At 36.2% G+C, this 24,121-nt stretch overlaps 1 protein-coding gene across 3 annotated transcripts in view; it reads right to left on the bottom strand.

The window, feature by feature from the left end:
• The window catches only part of LOC121375140 (transient receptor potential cation channel subfamily A member 1-like), a 65,072-nt gene that overhangs the window by 5,795 nt on the left and 35,156 nt on the right, over positions 1 to 24,121 (bottom strand). For 2 of the 3 annotated variants that reach the window (XM_041502399.1, XM_041502401.1), the window contains exons 13-21: positions 9,506 to 9,590; positions 8,786 to 8,845; positions 7,381 to 7,500; positions 6,160 to 6,230; positions 5,397 to 5,568; positions 3,806 to 3,895; positions 3,097 to 3,266; positions 1,890 to 2,019; positions 957 to 1,151 (exon numbers count right to left, since the gene is read on the bottom strand). In XM_041502399.1, coding sequence (XP_041358333.1) covers positions 957 to 1,151; positions 1,890 to 2,019; positions 3,097 to 3,266; positions 3,806 to 3,895; positions 5,397 to 5,568; positions 6,160 to 6,230; positions 7,381 to 7,500; positions 8,786 to 8,845; positions 9,506 to 9,590 — 1,093 coding nt within the window. The remainder of the gene's footprint in view (positions 1 to 956; positions 1,152 to 1,889; positions 2,020 to 3,096; positions 3,267 to 3,805; positions 3,896 to 5,396; positions 5,569 to 6,159; positions 6,231 to 7,380; positions 7,501 to 8,785; positions 8,846 to 9,505; positions 9,591 to 24,121) is intronic. The other variant, XM_041502400.1, reaches the window with a different exon arrangement.

The raw sequence follows: 24,121 nt of genomic DNA, 5'->3' as shown, positions 1-24,121 counted from the left end.
GTTTTGATATCTAGATCATCACCACTGACAGCTAATCAGATACCTTTAAATTAATATCAAACATACCATAAATCCAGTCTTTCCGTAATGTCATCTTCTAATGTAGGCCTCTAATTGTTTTCCACGTGGAAACCTCTTACCTCGGTAAAAAGTAAAAACATCCTTCTCCTTTCCTGTTGTTTTCAAAGTGTTGATGAATATCACAAAGCAACACTTTCAGGGTGTATACTACCAAATCAAATCCCATAGACGACAATAGTAACATATTTGGCTAAAACTCCTACCTGCAACGTATCAGCCGACATAAACGCCACGGATATAAATACTACCACCCCTTACACTTAAAGTGAATCAGAAAAAAATGGGGGTCAAGCTGCTCGTTTCTGAGATAACGGGTAGCGTCTATGACTACCCTAGTTTCGCACAAAATTCGAGTACTTTTTTTTACAGGTACCCCATACATGTTTCAAGCACAAGGCTAATTGACACATTGGTACTAGATGAAATAAAATTGCACATTTTTTTTACCCAGATGAAACTATTATTTTTTACAACCAACACACTCACATTTATGACCAATCACAGGACTTGTGGTGTTCACTTCTCTATCAAAAGTTGGGTGCACCTCGAACTTTGACCCAGCCGGAAGTTATTTGGTTTAGTACTACCTTCATTAATATATCTTTATGTAAGGCAGTGGTCTATACAAGGCAAGCCTCTTACCCTGCCTCTAATCAAGGTAGATTTCTATTCAAGAGAGACCAGGACCCGTCCAGACTCTCTCTCCAATGACGTCTCACGCATACACTTTGTGTGGCGTGGTCATGACATTAGTGTCTCAGACTCTATTAGAGACTCGAGAGTCTAGACTCTAAACGTTTTATAAGCACCAGACCTGTATCTGAGTTTATGGTCTGATATATCTAAAACAAATAATGCAATTTCTAAGTACCAACCAATAGATTGACGAGTAGAATTGGCATGAGCAATATGAAGACAGCGAGGAAAGCCAGAGTGAGGTTACTGAAGTGGAGAGTCTGGTCAGAGTCATCATTGTAGGGCTTGTTGAAGGAATTCATGTAGTCCAATTCTAGCATCATGGTTGCCGTCTTCAATAAGGCCAGTGCTGGGTTATTGAATGCTTTACTCTCCTTGAAAAGGAAATGTCATAATATCTGTTATGTAAGAAACATATTAAAAAAAAATATACACAAAGATGAACTGAGAACAGTGAATGGAAGGATGGAAGGAAGGAAGACATTTTTATTTAACGACACACTCAACGCATTTTTATTTACGGTTATATGGCGTTGGACATATGGTTGAAGACTACACAAATAATGAAGGAAATGGTTTATGTATCGACACACTCAACACATTTACGGTTGTATGGCGTCGGATACACAAATAATGAAGAAGAAACTCCCTGCTGTCAGTCTATGTGCTACTCCTTTCGATTAACAGCATAAAATCTGTTACATGCACTTAATCACAAAAACAGGATAGCACCACGGCCATAATTACACCACTTGTGGAGTACTGGCTGGAACGAGAAAAAGCCCGATGGACCCACAGACAGGTTTCCATCCTAGATTGATCGCGCACCAGGTGACCGCTTTTGTCTCAGGTCTATGACCCGCCGCTAAATGGATAGAATGCATCAAGTTCAAATCTATTCCATTTAAAACTCAAGACACTATTTCACTATGTGATTTCTTATTTCTTGACACAGGTTATTAATTCAGTTATTCATACATTAGATAATATGAGGGCCAACACTCCACTCGTAACCAGTGTGCCTGAACTTTCTCTTAGTTATCAGCGACTGTTAATAATAATCTCCGTCTATAATGTCAATATTATTAAATACTGACTAATGCTAGCATTACCTCTTGATTCAGTAGCATAAAGAAGGCGAGTCCAAACGCAATGATCAGAATGGAAAACACACACAGAACTTGAAACAATGTCCGCAGAATTTCAAGAAACATCACCACATAGATCCCAAAGAAGTCAAATCTGAAAAAGCAAATCATAACTCGAGAATTAATGATATTTGAAGTACTTAACTAAACATCAACTGAATCTATAGTTCACATTTATTAATAATTTAATTGATACTAAAAAAAAATAAAAAAAAATATAGCATTGTTAGAAATTGGTCATTAGTGTTAATTTCAGTAAACAATATTGCATTGTCCTTTAGATCATCATCATAGAACAGCCGATTAGTTGTCTTTAAATCGACTTTAAAAAATGCTGGATATAGCCGTGTAAAATCATAAACTTCACACAGTTTTCTCTTAAATTGTTACGTAAGAAATAGAAAATACAATACAACTCTCCGATAGATGTCATTTAACTTAAAATAAGTTGTTGTACTTTACTTGTTCCATATTTTCAAACACAATGTTTGATACAAATTAAATAAAAGCGTATTCACCATCTAAGTTAATTTTGGAATATAAAGTAAAAGTAAAGTTTGTTTTATTTAACGACGCCGCTAGAGCACATTGATTTTTTATCTTATCATCGGCTATTGGACGTCAAACATATGGTCATTCTGACACTGTTTTTAGAGGAAACCCGCTGTCGCCACATAGGCTACTCTTTTTACGACAGGCAGCAAGGGATCTTTTATTTGCACTTCCCACAGGCAAGATAGCACAAACCATGGCCTTTGTTGAACCAGTTATGGATCACTGGTCGGTGCAAGTGGTTTACACCTACCCATTGAGCCTTGCGGAGCACTCACTCAGGGTTTGGAGTCGGTATCTCGATTAAAAATCCCATGCCTCGACTGGGATCCGAACCCAGTACCTACCAGCCTGTAGACCGATGGCCTGCCACGACGCCACCGAGGCCGGTTTTTTGGAATATATGCCTGTTAACAGTTAATATTGCTTCAACCTTTATATGCAATCTTCATTTCAGTGGATGATTTGGGTTGACATGTGAGTTATAACTATGGAGCAGCGAATTATATGTTATATTTCTGTAAACTGACAACCGCCATATGTTGAATATTGCCGTGTGATATATAAAATATCACTTGGTGTTCTCTAAACTGGGTGTATAATAAACCGATGTCCATACCGCTGTAAAAAGACCATCGCGTTGAACCAGGCGAGGAAAATGACCACCGCGCCTGCCTCCCACTGCCAATGAAAGGACAACCCGAACAGGAAGGGTCCTGCGAACAGCATCGACAACGTGTACAGAGATATCTGCAGCAAGTTCTGAATTTCCAGGAAGTATCGCGCTCTCTGAAATAATTCAGCAAGATGTCTTAAAGTTGCAGTGTCGAGGATATTAAAACATACTTAAACATTTAGAATAGATCATATTAAGGGGCGAAACGTAGCCCAGTGGCTGGCCACCACTCGAGAACTAAAATGTACGTTTGTTTTTGCCCTACTCTATATAAATAAAGATAAAATTCTGGCTTATGTCCCTTACTAGAGACTGTGCCCCCACGCTAGTCCAGATATCGTTCATACGGGTCTATTAATACATGTACTTATATTTATATCCGTTATTATACACAGAAATGATCACACTTAGCAATCCTTTAATGAGAAATCACTACCCGGTAAGTTGTTACTTCAATACTGATTAAAATAAAACAAATATAACATATAAAAGCCAAAACAGGATTTCACATACCGATATAGCCCAGTAAGAACATAATATGCATTCTAAAATTCTTAAATATATTATATTATAAAGAACGTGTTTAACTGTAACAAAACGTTGAGACAACACAGCGAAACAGTGGAACTAAATAGGCTAGTAAAAGACACACCTGCCTAAACACGTGCACTATTTCCTTCATGATGTTCAGAACGCTGTATATTGTAATAATCCACAACGAGGTCGCATACACTGGTCGAAACTGGGAGGAAACAAAACAAAAAACACACACAATTAAATTGAATTAAAACATTATAAAGTACATTATGCTAGGCTCAGACTACCAACTGTCACGAGAGAGCAAGCCAACGTGACAATCTCATAACTTCTGCGACTGTCCAGTTGCTAGTCTCTTACAAGTCGATTCTCATCGTATACAACACCTACGACCAATTAGTTGTTAATCTGAGAGCACCCGTCGTAAGTTGGGAGTGAGAAAAATTAGAACGCAACTGTTGACTTGCCCAACTCCGTGATGACAGCTGGTAGTCTGTGACTAGCATTACACGTAAATGATAGCGCGGGTAATAAGCTGTATAACCATGTCCTAAGATCATAACTGAAGGATATATAATGTGACAAAATATTGTGATTGGAGTTAGAAATAGTAACTGATAAAATGGAAGACATTTTGTAAACAAACAAGTTAATAAATGTGAAAAAACCCCTCCGTAATGCTACAAAATCTAAGGAAATAATATATACAGAAAACAATTGCGAAGCAAATATTTAATTCATAACTATATTTTCTATGTTATGCCGTCCATTATCTGTCATAGTTTGACCGCTCACTGGAAATAGTTTGTACCCCAAAATATTAAAATGACCTTTACAGCAGCGTGTGTCGTGCCAACAAAAGTCGCAAAATCAACAAATGTCATTTCGATGACAAATGTCTTAATTTAACTGCCATAAATGTCATCCAGTTAAGTTACCAGTTACCGATGGGGCAGTATATGTTCACCTTTCACTACATGTCATTTGCGCTCTGTATTGTTCAGATTAAGATCTGTCAAAGCAATCTTGGGAGGTGGCAGTCGTCCTATAGAATGAATAGATAGGGTATATTTCCATGGGCATTGACAATCCTGTATACAGAATGAAGGATATAGTTTCCCTGACGAGTGGCAGTCCTCCTAGAGATGAAGTAGGATATATCAGCCAGGGGTATCAGTACTCCTATAGACGAAGCGCCTGAATGCGTTTCATGGGATCAGTCAGCAACTTGGCAAAACACAATTTGAATTCTGCCTTATGCAGATATACGATTTTGAAACTCATAGTTTTGATTGTGACAACACAGTCATTTTTATGGGCGGCGCAGTGCTGTCAAATGCCTATTCGACTTTGCATTGTGCAGAGATTCGGCCCTGACCATGCATTACAGTTTTGTCGTTCATATTCGGAGAACTTTGTGCAGATTCTATTCCAATGTACAAGACACCCGACTCTCAACTTACCTGATATCCTGTATAGAAGTTCCCTCCCAGCATCGCCAGTGTCTCAACTTACCTGATATCCTGTATAGACGTTCCCTCCCAGCATCGCCAATGTCTCAAACCTGTCTCAGACGTTAGCATCGCCAGTGTCTCAACTTACCTGATATCCTGTATAGAGGTTCCCTACCAGCATCGCCAGTGTCTCAACTTACCTGATATCCTGTATAGAAGTTCACCCCCAGCATCGCCAGTGTCTCAACTTACCTGATATCCTGTATAGAAGTTCCCTCCCAGCATCGCCAGTGTTTCGTTGTCAACTGACCACGTGTCATAGTGATGTAGAGATTCGTGGCTCACAACAAACGCAGTAAGCAGACCAAGGTACGCCATGTATATAAACAGGTACATCGTGCAGAAATACTTCCCATAGTCGTTCCTGTAGGATCAAAGAAGATATTTGTTAACTGGGCAACACAATTGTGATACAATTTTCTTAAATTTAGTATAGGATGCATACGGCTGTGATAATTTATGTCTTTATGATAAGAATGTGGGTATGTGTAAACAATATAATTCCCTACCAAACAGAGAGAGAGAGAGAGAGAGAGAGAGAGAGAGAGAGAGAGAGAGAGAGAGAGAGAGAGAGAGAGAGAGAGAGAGAGAGAGAGAGAGAGAGAGAAAGAGAAAGGGGGGGGGGAGACGCTAACATGAAAATAGTTTGTTTTGTTTAACGACACCACTAGTATATATTGATGTATTAATCATCGGTTAACGGATGTCAAACATTTAGTAATTTTCACATATGGGACATATGGTCTTAGAGAACAAACCTGCTAAATATTTCCATTAGTAGCAAAGGATCGAGCCTAGACTGACCGCGCATCACGCGAGCGCTTTACGACGTTAACATGGCTACTACTATGCCAAGAAAGCAACACTCTGTATTGTACATCAGTTACGTTTTGGACTGATGTTCCTAGACATCTTTCAGTATGTCTACAGCAGGTTTCACGCTGTATGTACTTACCACTTAGCGTTAAGGAAACTGACACAGAGAGGATGCGACAGACATTCTACTCGTCCATTCTTCACCATTACCTGCAAAATACAAATACACATGTACCACATAAAAAAGCCCCAAACCTCCAACAAGACTGTACTTAGTGCCTATATTCCATTAAAGGGACATTCCTGAGTTTGCTACAATGTTTAAGATGTTATCGACTAACAGAGACTTTTTAAAGATTGTAATTATATATCAAATATATTTTTCTCCATAAAATATTATTGGCTGTATACTAAACGTGTTTCGCATCGTTCTAGTATTTTTACTAGGTTAAATTTCATTTTATTTCCTAAAATATATATTTTTTCGTACGTACGAAATTATTTGAAGACAAAATCCAGTTTGGGCTTCTTACAAATATTAAGACGACCAGAAACACATTGTAATATGTAATATGTAAGTTTAATCGTAGAAATATTTTATTAGTCGAAAACTCAGGAATGTCCCTTTAATATATTTGATATTAAAAGTCACACATAATAGGCATTAGTTTGCAGGCTAACACAGTCATATTACGATTCGTCGTAAGAAGTACTCTATCATCACTATTGACAAGATATGATGACTAGATACATTTCTATATTTTGGGCAAAACTATAGCTTTTTGAGACGTTACTGCCTTTACACTAGTTATAATCAGCAAAGGAATGGTATGGTTTTAAATGTTACTTATTATTTTATTTTCAGTTGATGGGTTTTTTTTTTTTTTTTAAATATAATTTTTGTTTTAAAAATAAGAAATAAATTGTTATTATTCAAGAGCTATTTTGTTTCTGGTATAGATATTGTATTCAACAGTGTGAGCCTACTATCCCGGATGACCAGAAGTACTTTGGATGTACGAAATAATAAACACGTCTCTAATACGTCTCTCATACGTCGTTGTGTTTAGAATCCAGGATCTGTCACTATAAGGGTGACTCGTTCCACATTTGCATTTACAGGTTTGCATGTCGGTTACCAGATGACTGAAATTAATTAAAATGCATACAAAAGTGATTGGTGGTGTGCAAACTAAAATTGTGAAGTATGTACTACTCATGAATCATTTTAGAAACAAACGTGTTTACGCCTGGATAGAAAGGCAACAGTCGGGGTTCTAAAGACAGAACACAACAAGAACAGTCAGAGGTAGAGATCGACGTTCATTTTGCTGCTTGTATAAATATTTACAAAACTTACATTGAGCAGTAGCATCGGAGTGTAAGGTTCTCCCTGTCGTTTCAACTCAAGCACATATTCCATGGGACATTGCAAGTATTTATAGTTGTATTCCACCTGCAAAACACGTACTCTCAAAGACTGAAGCAAAAGAGTTGAAATGTTTTTTTTTACAAAAAAGGCATTTTAGTTTAGAATCTAAAGCAGCAACAACTTTGACTTGCTAGCATTCTTCACATAGTATTTTAATATAACGTTCGGAATTTATGTAGATGTTCATTATCAGTTGATTCATATACTTATCTTTGTTTGACACAATCGTTGATGCAGTTTTCGTCCTAGAGTGTCGTTAAGCATTCATTCGTTCATTCATACATACATCATTCTCTTAATAAATCACATTGACTAATTTACAACACTGACTAATTTACTACATTGACTAATTTACTATCTAGTAGATTGTTATTAGATAAAAACGTTTGTTTCGCTCAGCAAATAAAACACCAAATACTGTATTATGAAGAATGCAAAATGCATATTGTACACAGGGCCGGATTTAGACCTCGGCGTCCCGGGGTAGGGACACTTCAGGTTCGGGTGACCCCCTCAACATAAATTAAATTACATGACAAATAAAACAATGAACTAATTTTATAATTATTACATTTGTTTTTTATATAAAGGAAGTCCTTAGTCTGGGGGCCCCTCTGGCAGGGGTGCCGGGGGCAATTGCCCCTTATACACCCGGCACCGAGTGTAGATGCATATGATAAAAACAAAAGAGAAAATAAATAACTATGAGACAGACATTCTGAACAAAACAGAATGGGTATGCATACATTCTGCTGTCGTGCTGGGTGTCTGTAAAGTAATGAAATTTGAGCATTGCAAAATAGTTCTGGTGTTGGGATTCGATTGGAATTTCATCATCGATCATCGGTTATAATCGGTTCACACCAACCGATCAACCTTCGATTACACAATCATTTAAAATTATATGAAAATAAGAAGAATTATGAATTATAAGCACCATGCACCTATTGTCGTCTTTAACTTGCACATTTTACCTTGAATAGTCTTCCTTTCTTTATGTACACATAAAAACGAACACCAAACCGAACATATTTACATCAGTTCCATCAATTAATATTTAGGAGTAATTAATGTTAACATTTCCCCACACAATCGATATGAATTTGTACAATCCATAATCATATCGATAAAGCCAAAGCGATCAATGTTCGATTATAATCTATCATTGGAACAACAATAACCAGTACCCGACCCCGATGGACCTTATATACCTCCAGTTTATATTTGGATATTTAATTGCTTGGCTTCAACGGTATTCAGTTAGATGGTACTTTAAACTATTTTTTTTTTACATCATCAATTGGAGAATCTAGCTAATATATGTACAGCTTACAAAGTAGTCCTTGCTCTTGGTGTCATGAAGAGATTGTTGTTGACATCGATCAAGTACAGCCTGTAAAAACAAATGTTATAATCTCTTTGCATCAAAAGGGAACAGATGAATTGGAATTATAACTTTATAATGAATAATGCTAAAACACTTGTTTTAAACCCATACCAACTCAATCTATAGTTTTATTGCAAAAAAACAACACCCCCCCTCCCCCGAACCCCCCCCCCCCCCCCCCCCCCAAAAAAAAAAAACCCAAACAAAAAACCCACAAAAAACAACAACAACCCAACAACAAAAAAACAAACAACTTTCCTAACAAAGTACTACTAAATTGCATACGATTGCGAACAGGATCAAAATAGCACAAGCATAATCTGTATACACTGTTTGTAAAATCGTTTACGCAACAGACACTGATAACAGCCATATTGAATTCCCATTAATGGATATCTGTGCCACATACAAAACGGACTTTATACAAATGACTGAAGGGCTACAGAGGCAGATTTAGAATTTGTCTCGGGAAATTATACAATACAAAGAGAGGACTTGCCGTGGTGTCTTTTTTTAAAAGTCCTTGGACTGAACTAGGGCATACACAATGATAGTGATGAGATGCATCTTACATACCCCCTTCTCCTGGATCCGGACTGGGTTTGGGTGTCTGACACTTATTTCATTTATCGAATTACTGTCATTTCCTTTGGTCTATTACCTTACCATGCAGACTTCTGGTAACTGCTTAATAAGTCCCAGCATAGGACACCCGTAAGGTCCAGAGCATGTATTCATAACATCTTCCCATCTGTGAAACAAAACCATCACACCTATGAATTAACTTGTTTTCATCAATCCACGGATACTTAGTCTCTACAGGTTTACAACATCAAAATAAAACGAGGATCCTAAGACTACTGCTAAAGCAATAATGTCCACTACAGGCCCAGCACATTTTCGTATCTCCTAAGTTAAAGAATCATAACTGTAAAACATGGACTATCCTCATGAAAATCAAACAGCATCTGTAACTCTACGTAGCCCATCGGTAAAGCTTGGTGCGCGGTCGGTCTAGGATCGATTCCCGTCGATGGACCCATTGGGCCCTATTTCTCGTTCCAGCCAGTGCACCACGACTCGTATATCAAAGGTCGGGGTATGTATTATCCTGTCTGTGGGATTGTGCATATACAAGATAAGGGAAAATGTAGCGTGTTTCCTCTCTAAGACTTATACATCACAATTACCAAATGTTTGATATCCAATAGCCGATGGTTTATAAATCAATGTGCTCTAGTGGTGTAGTTAAACAAAACAAAGTTTAAGTCTATTTGCAAAATATGGAAAGCAAAATTGCCAGACTCAAACGTTTAACCTAATCTTTCACAAGTCTTTCCTCAAAAGTTAAAAAGAAAAAACATTTTTAAAAGACATACAGGTGTGCAAAGAACAGTACAAAATATTAAGTTATACATCCATAATTCCAAAATCGCAATTAAAATTTGAGGAAAAAGATTTTAAATGTTCACCAAGACAATGGAAAATATATTACAGTGTACCTTTTAAATGTGTATGAGACACAAGTGTACGGTGGTTTCAATACAGAATATTACATTGAATTCTTGCAACAAATAGTTTTCTATATAAAATCCATTACTTAGTCTCCGAAAAGTGCTCTTTTTGTAACCTGTTACCAGAAAGCTATGACAAGATGTGCAGACTCTAATGGCGAACAACTTATTTTCAATAAAGATATAGTTATTTTGGTATTACTTAATCAAACCAATAGTAATGTGGTAAACTGGCTGTTACTAATATAAAATATTATATATATTCTACAAAAATGCAAAAACAGAAGCTAAACTTAAAAGCATTACAAAAGGTACTTTAAAACGAATTAGAAAATAAAATTGTGAATATGAATCGTTTTAAAAGTATTGGATAAAGTGGTATAATTTATTTCACTAACTCTACTTTTATATATAAGTAAACTATGGTGTTTTTTCTATACATGGCTTAGAAATTGATATCATTTTACATACATCACATTTCTGCAGTTGTATTTTTTATTTTTATTTAATTTTTTTTTCTTTTTTTTTCTTTGCTTTACTGCGTCTTGTTCACTTCTTTTTATCTCTTTCCACTTCTTGTGTGTGTGTGTGTGTGTCTGTGTATGTGTGTGTGTGTGTGTGTGTGTGTGTGTGTGTGTGTGTGTGTGTGTGTGTGTGTGTGACGGGGATCCTATAATACCCGTAACTGAATGAAACACGATTATCAAAATATCTCTCCTAACTGTATATCTATTAGATCTCTCTGTAACGGGCGGTTATACCCTAGTGGCTCGTCTCTAGGTATGATCAGAGATACGATCTTATATAAAGAATGTATAATATAGCACGTTTAGTTCACTAGAAAACACAACAAAAACACAATACACTTTGGAATCTGTATTAACCTACGCTGACAAATGTACTGCCGCAGTAGTTAATTAACAACAACAAATAATAACAACCCAGAACTGATCACTTAATTAGTTAATCTCTAGGTGTCTAGTTTACACAATATTGTAATCACTTCACCGTGACACAACACCCACACGTGTGATAATTGAGAAACGCTTCCAGGGGAACTTAATTAATAAAGGAATTACAACTCTATTCCTAACTGGTTAATTTTTAATTAACCCTTAACTACTCATTCAGTAACCTTGTAATACAGAATTAATACTGGTACCTATCACAATAAAGACAATAACCTACAGTTTACCTAGGTCCTCTAGGATGACTGGTTAAGCTTTATATATATTAGACAGTGAACCTACAGTTTACTGCGTCAGATTACCGGCAGCACCGTCTAAATAATATTGGTATAATACAGTATTAAAATATTTAAAGTCACATCAATCACATCAAGGTTATACAACAGAGCAGAAATAATATTTACCAAGTCCAAACGGACGCGTTCCCTGGAAGCCTTCCAATATGTTTCTCCCTGATATCTCTAAAACCCTAGCTATTTATCATAAAATCCCAGTATCGCCTGGGAGTACATCGCGGCACCGAATACCTACAAGTGATATTTCCACAGCGACCAAGACAGAAATTTTCCTTAGATGGCCAGACTTGCTGACGCCTAGTTCGCCAGCAATACCCCGAACGTACCGAACTAGCGGAGGTATTACGTAACTACTGGCCACATGGCCTCCGCAGCTGGGCTGGGTGTGTATTAGGCACAGCTCGACCACGGTCGCGCGGAGGTATCACGTAACAAAATTAAGAGCATGTTCCGTCACAGTGTGTATGTGTGTGTGTGTGTATGTGTGTGTTTGTGTGTGTGTATGTGTGTGCGTGTGCGTGTGTGTGTGTATGCGTGTCTGTGTGTGTGTGTGTGTGTGTGTGTGTATTGCCTGTGTGTATGCCCGTGTGTGTGTGTGTGTGCATGTGTGTGTGTGTGTGTGTGTGTGTGCATGTGTTTGTGTGCATGTGCGTGTGTGTTTGTGTGTGTGTGTGTGTTTGTGTGTATGTTTGTGTATGTATGCCTGTGTGTGTATGCCTGTGTGTGTGCCTCTGTGTGTGTGTGTGTGCCTCTGTGTGTGTGTGTGTGTGCCCCCCTCTCTCTCTCTCTCTCTCTCTCTCTCTCTCTCTCTCTCTCTCTCTCTCTCTCTCTCTCTCTCTCTCTCTCTCTCTCTCTCTGTGTGTGTGTGTGTGTGTGCATACGTGTGAGTGTGTATACTCATGATATGAAACTATTTTACTATTGATGTACATCATGTGGGTGTGTACACATGCGATTATATATAATTGTATGTATGTAAAACATTATACTATTGATGTACATGTTACTTTAAGTATTCGTATATATAAATAATTGTAAGTCAGTGAGCTCGGGGCTCTGTCAAGATGCTCTGGGGACAATAAAATTTGAAAAAAAAAGAAAAAGAAAAAGAAAAGAAACCGGTAATAAACAAAAAGAAGAAAAAAAGAGAAAAGAAAACAAAAGTAACTATTTTACAAAAGTTTAGTTCAACATCTTGAGACATTGCTGGCAAAAAATCAGTTAGGAAAGCTATATGTCGGACAGATGGACGGACAGACAGATATACGGAGACAAAATCTATAACCCCATCTATATGACCAGCAGATGGCGACGATCCACCGTGTTATTTACCAAATCAACACAACGAACTCACTGGACATGATAAAAGCTGCCACTTCAGTAAGAAAAGGTGAAAACAACTGCTATCACCATAGATGAGCGCACGATATAGCTGTACCACGAAATGTCTCACAGTCGTCGAAATAGATCGAAATCTTTCGCTTATGGCATAATCGAAATGTTTTTAATTGAAATAAGTCTTTGTCTTAAAACCTCTCAGCGCTTTATTAATTACCACTGGGCTACGTCCCGCCTCTAGAGACAGACAGAAGACAGACACACAGAGAGCGCGAGAGAGAGACATACACACAGAGAGAGAGAGAGAGAGAGAGAGAGAGAGAGAGAGAGAGAGAGAGAGAGAGAGAGAGAGAGAGAGAGAGAGAGAGAGAGAGAGAGAGAGAGAGAGAGAGAGAGAGACACACACACACACACACACACAGACAGACAGAGACAGAGACAGAGATAGAGAATGATGTACATATATGTATAGAAAGATGAACAGAATACTTTAAAAAAAAAAAACGGTAATGCCAGGGTTGGGGGCCCTGGTACCACTACCTTACGTTAATGTTATAGAATACACATTATATAATAATACAAATAATATGTTATGATATTAATAAACGTTTGAGAAAGAGATCAATGAAAAAATAAATGTTCTAATGACTCAGCTTCTTCACTGCAAAAAGTACATAAATTGTTACTTTGTATACCACATTTCTGTAGGTAAGTATTTGTTGTCAGAATGCGATGCATAAGTTTGAACTGGAAATTCCGAGTTTTAATATCTATTGTGGTTTTTCGTGCCATTTCAAAACATTGAGACAGAAATGTTTTATTAATGTCATTATTAAGTTTTTGTGACCATTTGCAGCTCATGTTAGACATGGATGACTGAATTTTATTCACATATAAATTATATATGACTTTACAATTTTTATTTTGTTGCAGTCTTGTTACTAACGAATCATCATCAAGGGTATCAAAATTTATTTTCTGTCCACTTATTCTATGCAACAGGTGTTTCGGAATGTAGTTAATTAATCTGAAATAAAGCAAATAATTACCATTTAAATTAAATTTGCTTTGTAGCAATATAATATTTTGAATTTCCCCGTTTAGAGAAAGAATATCTTTTATATTTTTAGGCCTTTGTTGTACCCATTAAGAAAGAGTTTGATTGATTTGGGAGGGATAAAATTTAGAAGTGATGTTTGAATAATTTGTGCTTCGCTCTGAAAACCAATTGTTTTTGCCATTGCGAAATCAGATAAGACGTCTTTGCAAAATAAATGAACTAACTGATCTTTTTGGAAAGTAAATACATTTTTACCCCCAAATTCTAACAATAACGTTTCTGTTAGATTTTGCCACAATCCATCTGAAACTAATAGTCGTGGTATCCACGTTACTTTCATATATTTACAAAAAGATAACGGGTCTATCATTTTGAGCCCGCCATTTGTATAATCATTCATTAACATTTTCCGCTTAATTCTGTCCCTCTTACCGTTCCAGATAAATTTATAAAGAAGTGTATTTAATTTCTTGAAAAACGTTTTATCTGGATCGGGAAGAGCGACGAATAAGTGTGTAAAGAGAGGAAGAATTTGAGATTTAATTATAGTTATTTTTCCATTGATTGTTAAAGACCTGTTAGACCAAGAAAATAATATCCTTCTTGTTTTTGATAGCTGTTTTTCAAAATTGAGAGACAACATTTGACATAGATCAGTCGAAAACATTATTCCGAGAATTTTAAATGGTTCTTTTGACCAATGCAGCGGTATGTGAGGACAAAGTTATTGATTTGAACCTATCTTTGAGCCAAACCAAATGGCCACACTCTTGTCTGTATTAAGCTTAAGTCCAGAACATTGGGCAAAATTTTCAAGCGTTTTTAATAGTTCTGTTAACGTTCTTTCTGATCCATCTAAAGTAAAGTTTGTATCATCTGCGTATTGAAATATTGTGTACATTTGATTATTTATGCGTATGCCTTTAATGGGTTCATTTCTTTTTACCGCAAGAGACAATATTTCGACACATACAAGGAACAAATAACGAGAAATTGGGCCACCCTGTCTACATCCCCGTTCATATTTAAAGAATTCAGAAAAATAACAAAACTTAATATTTGCACTACAGATATCCTGAAAAAATAGGTTTATCCATTTACGGAAAGACTGTCCAAAATTAAAAGCTTGAAGTGATTTATGAATGAACTACCACTCTACTGTATCAAAGGCTTTTTCAAAATCAATTGTCAGTAATAGACCCGGAATATCATTTTTTTTTACAGTAGCTCATAATATCATAAAGAATTCGAGTATTTTCCCCAATAAATCGATCTTTTAAAAACCTGTTTGTGATTCATCGATTACATTTGGTAAGACCTTTTTAATTCTTTGAGCAATAACTCCAGATGCAAATTTATAACCTACATTTAATAAAGCAATGGGTCTCCAATTTGTTTAATTAACCTCGTCTCTAGACTCTTTTGGAATGCAGGTTATAATACGTTGCCTCTGAAAATCGGAAAAACTACCAGAATTATATGCAAAATTGATGGAACGCCAGAGGAAAATATTAATTTCTTCCCAAAAATATTTATAAAATTCTACACTAAATCCATCTGATCCTGGACTTTTACCATTGTTCATTTGTTTAATTACGTCTGTACATTCATTAAAAGATATAGTAGTTCCTTCACATGAGTCCCTTTCATTTTCTGACAATTTCACATTAATATTCGTGAAGTTATTTATGTTTTCTTGTGATCGTTTATTATAATTACTAGTGTATAACTTTTTATAGAAGTCTGATGTTGCTTTTAATATTTCAGAATTTTCCGTATGTAAAGCATTAAATTCATCAAATATTTCTGATATGTTTTTGTTAATATAGTTTTTCTTTTCTAAATTTAGAAAATATTTCGTACTTTTTTCTCCCTCTTCATACCATTTTGCTTTGCACCTAAATATAATGGCTTTTATTTTTTCACTCCTTAATGTTTCCAATTCTATTTTTGTTTCATATAATATTTTAGCATCTTTATTAGTTAATGTCTGTGATATTGATTCTAATTTAAGTACATCTTTTTCGAGATTTTTTCTTGCTTTGGTTTGTCTTGTTTTCGTTTTGTTGAATATGAAATAGTTTCGCTTCTTATTCTCATTTTTATAATTTCGAAAAGTAGTTGGTCATTTATAGAAAATTTCACGTCTTTAAGATCTTCTCCTGAAATTTGGTATTCCTCAATAGTTTGTTTTATAATTTGTTTAATAAGCTGAACATAGTTATTGTCCTGAAGCAGACTTGCATTAAATTTCCAATAACCTGGCCCTGTTTGTTTTTGATGAACTGATAATTCGAGTGAAATTACTGAGTGGTCAGATTTATACCTTATAACGATATTACAATTTTTAACTAATGCTTGATGAAAAGGAAAAGCCGATTCTGCATCAATAATGTGCTGGGGTGTGGGGTGCCGCGCTCTGATTGGTTAATTAATCACGTGACGTCCCAGCGTATTGCTGCGTGTTGTGCAATCGCGGGAATGTCCCATCGCGCTATAAATAGATCACGCGTCACCCCTCAGTCGGATAGGTCTAATAAGGTCACCGTTATAAATCGTAGCGTGTGCTACTACTAGTATTTTACATAATCCACAAGTCGGAAATTAGTTTAAGCACTAGTATAATGAATAGTGGTCAGCATCTTTTTCGGGACTAAATAAACTGTATTATATTGTGAAACAGGAAAGTAAATTTGACATTAGCCTCCACCATATCAAGCAGTGGCTAGCTTCCCAAGACGCTTACTCGCTTCAGCGATCGTTGCGCTACAAATTCAAAAGAAACAGGCTCGTGGCGAGTGGATTGAATTCCCGATGGAATGTTGACTTAGTTGAGTGTCTAATATGTCCTCCTTGTTATTGTTCAGTGTAATATATTTTATGAGTATACTCCAGCATGTCACCCCTCTGATTAAACGTATTTGTTTCAATCATGATAAACATAATATTCATGATTATATAGAAAAAGAGCTTGTCCAACTCGTTATCAGTTAGTTTAAGTGTCTTTAGGCCATTTTATCATAAGCGTACGTTTTTACACTTCCTTTTATGCACGTGTACAGATGATAGTATCTTGTTGAACTGCTACTGTTAAACATTCCTGACTGTGTAAACAAAATTTAAGGGACTGACTAAGAATGCTAAACCTGATATATACTGAATTTACCTAGTGATAACTTTTTATTGTAATATATTGATATTATATATACAGACACAATAATAACCAAAGACAAAAATGTTTATAGAATATATTTTATTATCCCTGTTAATCACGAATGTACAACAGGTTGGGGAAACACATTCTGTATCCACCTTACTATCCAGAAGGAGCTTTAACGGGTTCACATGTTTATTAAAAAATGTACAATTTTTGACGTGGTAATATACTGAATTCCTGCATTTTCATTCATTTTCTGTATTCTTCTCTGTTCAGCGATAGCACGTTCAACCACAGCTTGGGCAGGTGACGTCACTTTTAGTTTTGGAAATGTCACAATCGGAACGCTTCTAGTGCCTCTCATGGATGATTTCAATTTCCTCTTTAACTTCGAGTCATACTTGCTTCTTTCCCTCTTCCTTTTCAACGTACTTTTATTCAGTTGTTCATGCATTATTTTACCATTGGCTCCGTTCAACTGAATAAGAATGTCTGGGTCAAATATATCTTGTGGTGTTTTATTCTGTATTTTAACCATGGTAATGTTGTCCCTACCAACGTCTGGTACAAAGTGACAATAAATTAACAATACCACCTCCTTTATTTAAAAAATATATATATGTTTATGATATTAACTTCTAAATAATCCTGGTAAAAATAAATACATACTGCTTCTGTAGTTTATCAGTACTCTATTATGTACTACCAAAACCGCCACCGATTGGTGGTGGTGGTGTTGGTGGTGATGGTGTTGGTGGAGGTGTTGGTGGTGGTGGTGGTGGTATTGGTGGTGGTGGTGGTGGTGGTGGAGGTGGTGGTGGTGGTATTGCTGCTGCTGCCGCTGCCGATGGTGGTATCGCTGACGCTGTCAGTGGTGGTATTGCTGCTGCTGCTGCTGCCACTGGTGAAAAAGATTGTCTTATTTTGTCATGTTTAGTCCGTATATGACGAGACAGGTCATGGGACCAGACATATTTTTAATGCAAATATGACACTGATACATCTTTTAAATAGGTGTTGACACCATGACCTGTCTCGTCATATACGGACTAAACATGACAAAATAAGACAATCTTTTTCACCAGTGGCAGCAGCAGCAGCAGCAATACCACCACTGACAGCGTCAGCGATACCACCATCGGCAGCGGCAGCAGCAGCAATACCACCACCACCACCTCCACCACCACCACCACCACCACCAATACCACCACCACCACCACCAACACCTCCACCAACACCATCACCACCAACACCACCACCACCAATCGGTGGCGGTTTTGGTAGTACATAATAGAGTACTGATAAACTACAGAAGCAGTATGTATTTATTTTTACCAGGATTATTTAGAAGTTAATATCATAAACATATATATATTTTTTAAATAAAGGAGGGTGGTATTGTTAATTTATTGTCACTTTGTACCAGACGTTGGTAGGGACAACATTACCATGGTTAAAATACAGAATAAAACACCACAAGATATATTTGACCCAGACATTCTTATTCAGTTGAACGGAGCCAATGGTAAAATAATGCATGAACAACTGAATAAAAGTACGTTGAAAAGGAAGAGGGAAAGAAGCAAGTATGACTCGAAGTTAAAGAGGAAATTGAAATCATCCATGAGAGGCACTAGAAGCGTTCCGAGTGTGACATTTCCAAAACTAAAAGTGACGTCACCTGCCCAAGCTGTGGTTGAACGTGCTATCGCTGAACAGAGAAGAATACAGAAAATGAATGAAAATGCAGGAATTCAGTATATTACCACGTCAAAAATTGTACATTTTTAATAAACATGTGAACCCGTCAAAGCTCCTTCTGGATAGTAAGGTGGATACAGAATGTGTTTCCCCAACCTGTTGTACATTCGTGATTAACAGGGATAATAAAATATATTCTATAAACATTTTTGTCTTTGGTTATTATTGTGTCTGTATATATAATATCAATATATTACAATAAAAAGTTATCACTAGGTAAATTCAGTATATATCAGGTTTAGCATTCTTAGTCAGTCCCTTAAATTTTGTTTACACAGTCAGGAATGTTTAACAGTAGCAGTTCAACAAGATACTATCATCTGTACACGTGCATAAAAGGAAGTGTAAAAACGTACGCTTATGATAAAATGGCCTAAAGACACTTAAACTAACTGATAACGAGTTGGACAAGCTCTTTTTCTATATAATCATGAATATTATGTTTATCATGATTGAAACAAATACGTTTAATCAGAGGGGTGACATGCTGGAGTATACTCATAAAATATATTACACTGAACAATAACAAGGAGGACATATTAGACACTCAACTAAGTCAACATTCCATCGGGAATTCAATCCACTCGCCACGAGCCTGTTTCTTTTGAATTTGTAGCGCAACGATCGCTGAAGCGAGTAAGCGTCTTGGGAAGCTAGCCACTGCTTGATATGGTGGAGGCTAATGTCAAATTTACTTTCCTGTTTCACAATATAATACAGTTTATTTAGTCCCGAAAAAGATGCTGACCACTATTCATTATACTAGTGCTTAAACTAATTTCCGACTTGTGGATTATGTAAAATACTAGTAGTAGCACACGCTACGATTTATAACGGTGACCTTATTAGACCTATCCGACTGAGGGGTGACGCGTGATCTATTTATAGCGCGATGGGACATTCCCGCGATTGCACAACACGCAGCAATACGCCGGGACGTCACGTGATTAATTAACCAATCAGAGCGCGGCACCCCACACCCCAGCACATTATTGATGCAGAATCGGCTTTTCCTTTTCATCAAATGCTAATATATCTGTTGATACTAAAAAATAGTCCAGTCTGCTGTGTTTGGCTAATTTGTTTTTGTCGCCATGTATACTGATGTTTATCAGGGTTTATTAGTCTCCACGGGTCATCTAAGTCTAAGTAGTGTTTTATTTCTATGATTTTGTTATGAGATAAAATAGTGTTTTTCTGTTTGTAATTATAGTTATCTTGTGTATAATTCTGAACAACATTCCAATCTGCCATAATGATAGAACCTGGAAGATTTTCTAAAAGTTCTTTGAGGTTATTAAAAACCCCAGGTGAATCTGAATTTGGACCATATAAATTTAGTAGAAATAAGCGAAATTTGTCTATAGTCATATCTAAAATAATGTATCGGCCATTATCGTCAATTACAATTTGACTGACTGTCTATTAAAAGTTATTTCTTAAAAATATTGCAACACCAGCACTATTGCTTGTTCCGTGAGAGAAATAACACTTGTAACCCCATTCAGCTGACCACTGTTTCTCATCCTTAGGTAAGCTATGTGTCTCTTGCAACAAAATTATTGAAGATTTTTTATTGCGTAAAAAGTTGAAAATATCACGTCTTTTGTTAATATCAGACTGAAGACCTCTCACATTTACAGATAGGATTGTTTTGTCGGCCATTTATACTGGCAGTTAAAAGTGATAACGGAACTTACTGGTACTGTATACAACGCCCTTAGGTTATTAAGTAATAAATAGGAGACGTTTATTGGCACAGGTGAATGTTTTAGCTCTAGAGATCTACCCATCAGTCGAAAGCAGAAAAAAGTAAAAAAAAAAAAAAAAAGATAATAAAACCGAGGGTAATCTAAGGGTCAGACCCGACAGAGTAATTAAATATAACCAGATACACTAGATACATTGTTATAGATAGAGAGTGACAAATCAAAAGAGTGAGAGCAGAAACTAAAATAACAGGCGATATTTGCAAGAAATCAATTAAAATGATACGGCAACTTACCACTTATTACCGAAACATATTTTGTTATAGACACGGTCAATGTCTTTACTATTTAAATAAGAATATAGGCAAGTAATTAAAGCCGCTGACCCATGTTATCAGACAGAATATAAAGTGGTTTCGGCTATTACCGCTTTTTGTTAGCCTATAACATAAAACCTTTTAATAGTTTATACATTTTGGCAAATATCACTTGTTTCTGACCATCCACGTTCTGCGGTTTTAAGTGTTGTGTAATTCACATAGAACAACAAAAGAACCGTGTATATTAGATTAGTTGTTTTTAATTTTCATTTAAAATTATTTAGTTCAGATCCGATTGGTTTTATTAAATTAATAGTGTTTTGAGAACTTTTTAGTTTGACAGAATATTTAGTAAATTAATTTTATCTTAATAAATATATACGTTTATAATAAAATATTCACGTTTCTTTTCTTGTTCAGCATACACACATATACATATACACACATATTTACACTTACATATACCCGTACATATGATATAAATAAACACACACACACACACACACACACACACACATATATATATATATACATACATACATACATACATACATACATACACATACATACACATACATACGTGCATATACATATACATATACATATATATACACACACACATACACATATACATACATGTATATACATATGCATATACACACACATACATACATACATACATACATACATACATACACACACACACATATATATATATATATATACATACAGTCAAACCTGTCTTACGCGGTCACACAAGGGAGTAGATAAAAATGTCTGATTACAGTTTGCGGCATATCGTCTTTAAAACATTTGTTGTTGTTTCTTGTTTTAGCGTGTGTACTGCTAATTAACGGATGCGTGCTTCACAGTTTACTATAAATAAACGTTTCACATGTCGCCTCCTCCTGGAAAAACTGCAACTGCAATGTATTAAATTAACCGTTCTCAACAAGTTTGTTTTCTTTCCATTTAATTATTTATTTTCTACTTCATGCAGTGTATTGACATAGTAAGTTAACTTACAAATAATGCCAAGCGTAGCCTGCCCAGATGAACTCCATAGCCATACTTTCTTAATTGATACACAGTAGAGATGTCGGGACTGAATAGGTACTAGTAAACCTGAAGGTGTGAAGATCGGTTCTTTGCTACACCTTATCGCTGTCGTTAAAGGGACATACCCTAGTTTTTAAACACTAACGCATATTTTTGACTATTATAACCGTTTTTGATAACTTAAATCATACTTTACTTAGATTTTATTGTTTAGATTATCAATTTCCATACATTCGAAGTATTTTTGGTCATCCTGGTGTTTTTAATATCACAAAATGTATTTCTCATATTTTTAAAAACGCACGTGCGTCTGAGAAGTAACAGCTATGGAGTCGAGTTTTAGTCTATTTTTAGAGGGTATTTCACCATTTCAAAGTCACAGACTTATGTTTCACTAAATTGTAACGTTATCCAAATGTTTTACAGGTTTGTAGATTAAATAAACTTAGTGTTTATTTTCACGGGTTCAAACTAGGGTCTGTCCCTTTAAATATCCCTTTTATATAATAGTAAACATTCACCGTGGCCGCTTAATACAGGTATTTTATATAATAGTAAACATTCACCGTGGCCGCTTAATACAGGTATTTTATATAATAGTAAACATTCACCGTGGCCGCTTAATACAGGTATTTTATATAATAGTAAACATTCACCGTGGCCGCTTAATACAGGTATTTTATATAATAGTAAACATTCACCGTGGCCGCTTAATACAGGTATTTTAGCGATTTGGGATCCGATTTGGGTGGCCACTGACCGCGTTAGAAAGGTGACCGCTTATTATGTAGGTGCATTAATGTCATAAAATCGTTTGGGAGGGGAAAAGTGGCCGCTTAAGGCAGGTGACCTCTGAATACAGATGACCGCTAGGACAGGTTTGACTGTATATATATATATATATATATATATATATATATATATATATATATATATATATAAACACACTTTTATTCATACATACACTCACACACACTTATATTCATACATACATAACATACCTATATGCGGAACTGGAAAAACAAAAACTGGTTATGCATGCATACCTTCATTTGAAAACAAACATATAACCCCTTCACACATGAATACTTTCATACGTACACACATACACAACATACATGAATGTATACTTAAAATACATATACATGTATACACTAACATGCGCGCGTACACGTGATAGGAAACTCAGACGTGCATATTGATCCATTGCGATGTGTAACTCATCATATACAATGTTGTTTTTCTCCCTGTGCACGCTATATATATATATAAATACATACACATACACACACATATACATACATATACACACATACATGTGTATACACACATGGAGTTCCTTGAATATTTATTAATTAGCCACATGAATATGTCGCCGTGTTGCTATTTATTCCACTCGTCTTCGTATGAATGAATGGATGTTTAACGACACCCCAGCACGAAAAATACATCGGCTATTGGGTGTCAAACTATGGTAAATGCAAATCTAAGGTGATGATCAACATCAATAATAAAAATTCAACAGTTAAACAAAAACACAGTGTAAAGAATTGTGCAAAAACACAAATATCACAGATAGATACTGACTTTTACTCAATTTGTGCTGTATTGGTCATTCTCAAAGAGAATGTTACACCCCTGCACCACGGTGAAGTTACAGCACGCGCAGGGGTCGTCTTCGTCGGTCTCGTGTTCTTGCAGTGTTCGTAAATAGGAGAGGTTTTTTACTGTGAAGTCTTCACGTATTCCCATCCCAGTTCCTTTTAGCTTACGTCTTTATTGCAGTACTCGGTGTTTGTGAATTCGCGAGACAAATTTGACAATGATTGGCCGTGACTTATCTGGCTGAAATTTACCCGTGCGATGAGCAATGTTTATGTCAGATTTGGAGATATTCACATCTATTTTGGAGAAGACTCCCACGGCTTGGTCGATGGACTGTTCTTGTCAGGTCAGGTCATAGGGCTTTACGTGCACATTCAGAACAAGCTGTTGTAGCGCACGCCTGTCCTGGGCATAAGAGCCGGCCTCGGCCGGCTTCTCAGGAAAGGTGGGGTGGGTAGGAGGAGGGACCGCCTGCACTGGCAGGTGCAAGGGAAC

Source organism: Gigantopelta aegis, chromosome 6 (assembly GCF_016097555.1).
Source record: "Gigantopelta aegis isolate Gae_Host chromosome 6, Gae_host_genome, whole genome shotgun sequence".
Lineage (NCBI taxonomy): Eukaryota > Metazoa > Mollusca > Gastropoda > Neomphalida > Peltospiridae > Gigantopelta > Gigantopelta aegis.
This window is presented reverse-complemented; position numbering and strand designations above follow the sequence as displayed.